Here is a 3,835-nt window from a genome sequence, read left to right as displayed (position 1 = left end):
ATCTTATTTCCTGTGAAAAGCCTCAGACTTGTAGCTGTATGAACAAAAGTTTTTGGATTTTTTTTTTTTTTTTTTTTTTTTTTTTGGCGCTAGAACGGAGAGAACACACTGGAGATCACAAATGCATTTATTCTTTTTCACCAACTGTTTCATTGGCCTTAAAAAATACTGGGCTAAACTTAAGTGGTAAAGATCTGAAATAAAAAGATTAATCTTTATGTCTGAACAGCAGTTTTTCATAGGTCTGTAATATCTTGCATTTCCTTATCTATGGATAAGGAGATCTGGAATTGATCTACATTTTCTTTAGTAATGTTTTCTCTGTTTATTAAGAACAGATATCTTCATCTCCTTCATGCATTATCCTTTCTAACAGATGTCAGTAGGATCCAGAGCCATTTTGGAACTTTACCAAGGATTAAGGATGAGCACAGATCACATCAAGAGTCTGTAAGAAGACGATATTTCTGATTTAGACCCATAAGGACAGTATCTCATAATTGTGAGCAAAGATTGCATTTGAAGGATTATGTTTCTTTTTCCTGACAAGTAAGATGTTGCATACTATGGAATGTAAATTTTTATGGTGATTGGAGAGGAACTGAGCTCCTTTCTAGCTCAGTTCCTTTCTAGCTCAGTCCCTTTCCAATCACCATAAAAATGGAAGCACCAACCTTCAACAAAATATGCTGAGCTTGAGATTTTGCATAGTCTCTCATTTATTCCTTCTAGAATCAGTAAAGTGCATTAGGATTCGGAAGACTCCATTTGTTCTATTTGCTCTCCATTGCATTATGACTTCATTAGGGCACTGGTAACAAATGTATATACCTTCTAAATACCTGTGATGTAGCAGCTCGGTGGCTACATGTTGGGCAAAATGGGATAAGACAATATCATTTTAACATGCTTCAAGTACTATGTCAAGGCCTTACTATGTACTATTTCATTTTAATCCTAGAAAAACCACTCAAAAGAAGGTATGATTGGGTATATTTTATAGATACAGAGGCTAGAGTTCAGAGACATGAATCTGCCAGGCCCCCTCTGCACATACACAATTATTAGGTTAGGTGGATGTTTCAGGAGTCAAATCCAAGTTCATTTTGTTCCAAATCTGCTTCTCTTAATTAATATACTCTACTACTTCCAGATATCATTATTTACCTTTAAGAGACTGAAATTCTAATGATACCGGTAAACCTGTTAGTAATCAACCAAGCAGGTTACGATGAAAGATAGTATAGACTCTAAGAGACTATAGAGAAGGCAACTAAGCTGGGTTGACAGGATGAGACATGGCATTCTGGAGAAGGTAACTGTGGTGAGGGAGTAACAGGCAACCCACCACGGTGATGGAGGGAAGCCATATTTCAGGCACTGGGCAGGGAGTGTGCACATGCTGGAAACAACACATCATTTTTGTGAAGTTGGGACCCAGAATGAAAATAGGGGAGTGATTGAGGATGAGAGTAAAGCATAGGAGCCTTGTGTGACATCATTTATAGCACCCTTAACAGATTGGATTTTTCTCTAAATGAATGGGAAGATGTTGATGATTTTATGAATAAGAGTAATATGATTAAATATGAATTTTAGAAATGGCTGTGTGCAGATCATATTTGGAAGTGACCAAGACTGGAGGCAGGGACACCAGAGTTTTCTGTTAAAAACTAGTGCACGCAAGAAAAGATGACTCCTGAAATAAGACAGTGATCATTAGGATGAAAAGGAAGAGAAGATTTTAGGAATACTTGGAAACAGAATTTTCTGAATTTACTGGTTGAATTGAATGTGAAGAGGAGATGAATAAAGAAGAAAACACCCTTAAAGATGATTACTAATTTTCTGTCTTGACTGAGTGTTTGACCAAACGAGTGGCTATACAGGAGCAACAGTTTATTGTGAAAATGGTGGGGTACCTCTACAGGACACCCAGAGAGGGAGGTTTAGAATTGTACATATGGATCTGGAGTTCTGCAGAGAGGTCCAAGCTAAAGATATGCTTCTGGAACTCATCAGCATAGAGGTGGTAGTTCAGGTCAGTAGAGAGGAAGAGACCTTTTAGGGACAGTGTGAAGAAAGAGAAAGGAGAGGATGAGTAGAGAAGCTCCAACATTTAGAGGGTGGGTGGGGGAAAAGGAGCCTGTGAAAAGTATAGAATAGAATAAACCATGTAGATAGAAAGGAATCTAGGAATGACTACAGTCAATAAAACAAAGGGAGGAGAGAACGACCAGAAGGGATGAGGAGCAGCTTCACATTCGACAGAGAAGTGAAAAAGTCTGAAAATAATCTTCTGGATTTAGCAACAGAATGATGATTGAGTTAACATTTCTCTTCAGTTTAATAACTTTTGTTCCTCAATCTCCCCTGATGTGTGATAGGGCTTAGTGTGGTTAGGGTTGGCTCAGGAGAGAGGTGTAAATTCAGGGTTTATACACCACTGCAATATTCACAAAAGAGGTGGTATGGTAGAATAGATTTTTTTTCTCCTTGAAATAAAATTATAAAAATAAACCCTATTTAATGTCTTTCTCTATTTGTGTACCCCACCCAAGGAAATCAAGGGATTTCTCCATTAGAAGGAATTGCCATAGGAGTAAGAATTTACTCCTTTCCACTTTCAGAGCCCCTTCTGACCTAAACTATACAGCAAACATTGGATGAGTAATGTGTATTTTCAGTATCAGATGCTGTGGGTGTTCAAATTATGTGTTTGTATATTAGCTTTAAGAACACAACTTCTACCCCTCAAACCAAGTTAGAATTGTGTTCTTACACCTTGTGATACTGAGCAAGGAATCAGAAACAGAAATTCTCAGTGCATGAGTTTGAATCAGTTAGGTCTGTGTTTGGACATCACCTCACACCTTCTAGGGGATCATGGGAAATTAATTTATTTTAGTTCCAATTTCTTTGTAGGTGAAGTGGGAATGATGATATCTACCTTGTAAGGTTTTCATAAGTATTTAAGGAGATAATGTACATTCAGCCTTTAAACAGTTCTTTGCAAATAATCCCTGCTCAATAAATGTTAGCCAGTATTATTTTTATTCTAATTTTTAAAGTCAACCTTTCTTCTCTGCTTTGGGACACATCCTTGATTGCTGCTTTTCAGACATTGCTCCCACACCTTGCCACACTCCACTCTTCTTAGGGTCCTCAGTCTTTCCTTTTTAAATTCTTTCTTGTTACCAGCCATGCCCAGGGATCACTTGCCTTAAACAAATCAACGTTTTTCTTTGGATATTGACGCCTATTTAATAAACTTAGAGTTTATTTTTTCTTTTCATGATCAGCTCTTACAATGAGTAGTCTACACTTGCTCTCAGTTTTTTCATTTCGTTTTATTTGTAAACTTTGAAATTAAATCTTAGCCTACTGGAACATAGACTCCTGAAATGGCTCATTGGTGACATATTGCTAGTGAAAATAAATGGCCCTTTAAAATCTTCCACCTCTTGGGTCATTCAGCTGCATGTGATTTTCTTGAGAACCTCGTCTTTGAAAAACTTCCTACTCTTCTGTTATGTGTCACCACAACATCCTCAATCTTTTCTTCACGAGTCCCACTTTTCCCTCCCACATCGCAGTCATTGGAGTTTCTCAAGGATTAGTCCTTAGCTTTCTCTTCTCCTTTTCACACCAATTCCTTCACAGAGTTTTATTGACTTAGAGTTTTTACCATGCTCTTGATGATGAAAAGCGTCACATCTACATCTGTGTTCTGACCTTTTAACTCGTACTCAACCTCCGTATCTCCAAATATGGGACCCCTAGAATTCCTGTCATTGTCTCATTGTCTTCAGTAGATAAGCTTGACTTTCACCCT

At 37.6% G+C, this 3,835-nt stretch overlaps 1 protein-coding gene across 1 annotated transcript; it reads left to right on the top strand.

The window, feature by feature from the left end:
* The first annotated feature begins 312 nt into the window (after positions 1–312).
* LOC104674386 (putative uncharacterized protein encoded by LINC00158) lies at positions 313–1,696 on the top strand. Its single transcript, XM_010378667.2, has 2 exons — positions 313–444; positions 1,616–1,696. Exons 1-2 carry the CDS (start codon positions 313–315, stop codon positions 1,694–1,696), a joined length of 213 nt encoding a protein of 70 aa, XP_010376969.2.
* Positions 1,697–3,835: the final 2,139 nt, after the last annotated feature.

This window comes from Rhinopithecus roxellana, chromosome 13 (genome assembly GCF_007565055.1).
Source record: "Rhinopithecus roxellana isolate Shanxi Qingling chromosome 13, ASM756505v1, whole genome shotgun sequence".
NCBI classification, from domain to species: domain Eukaryota; kingdom Metazoa; phylum Chordata; class Mammalia; order Primates; family Cercopithecidae; genus Rhinopithecus; species Rhinopithecus roxellana.
The sequence above is the reverse complement of the archived record's forward strand: the minus strand, read 5'-3'. Positions and strand labels throughout refer to the sequence as shown.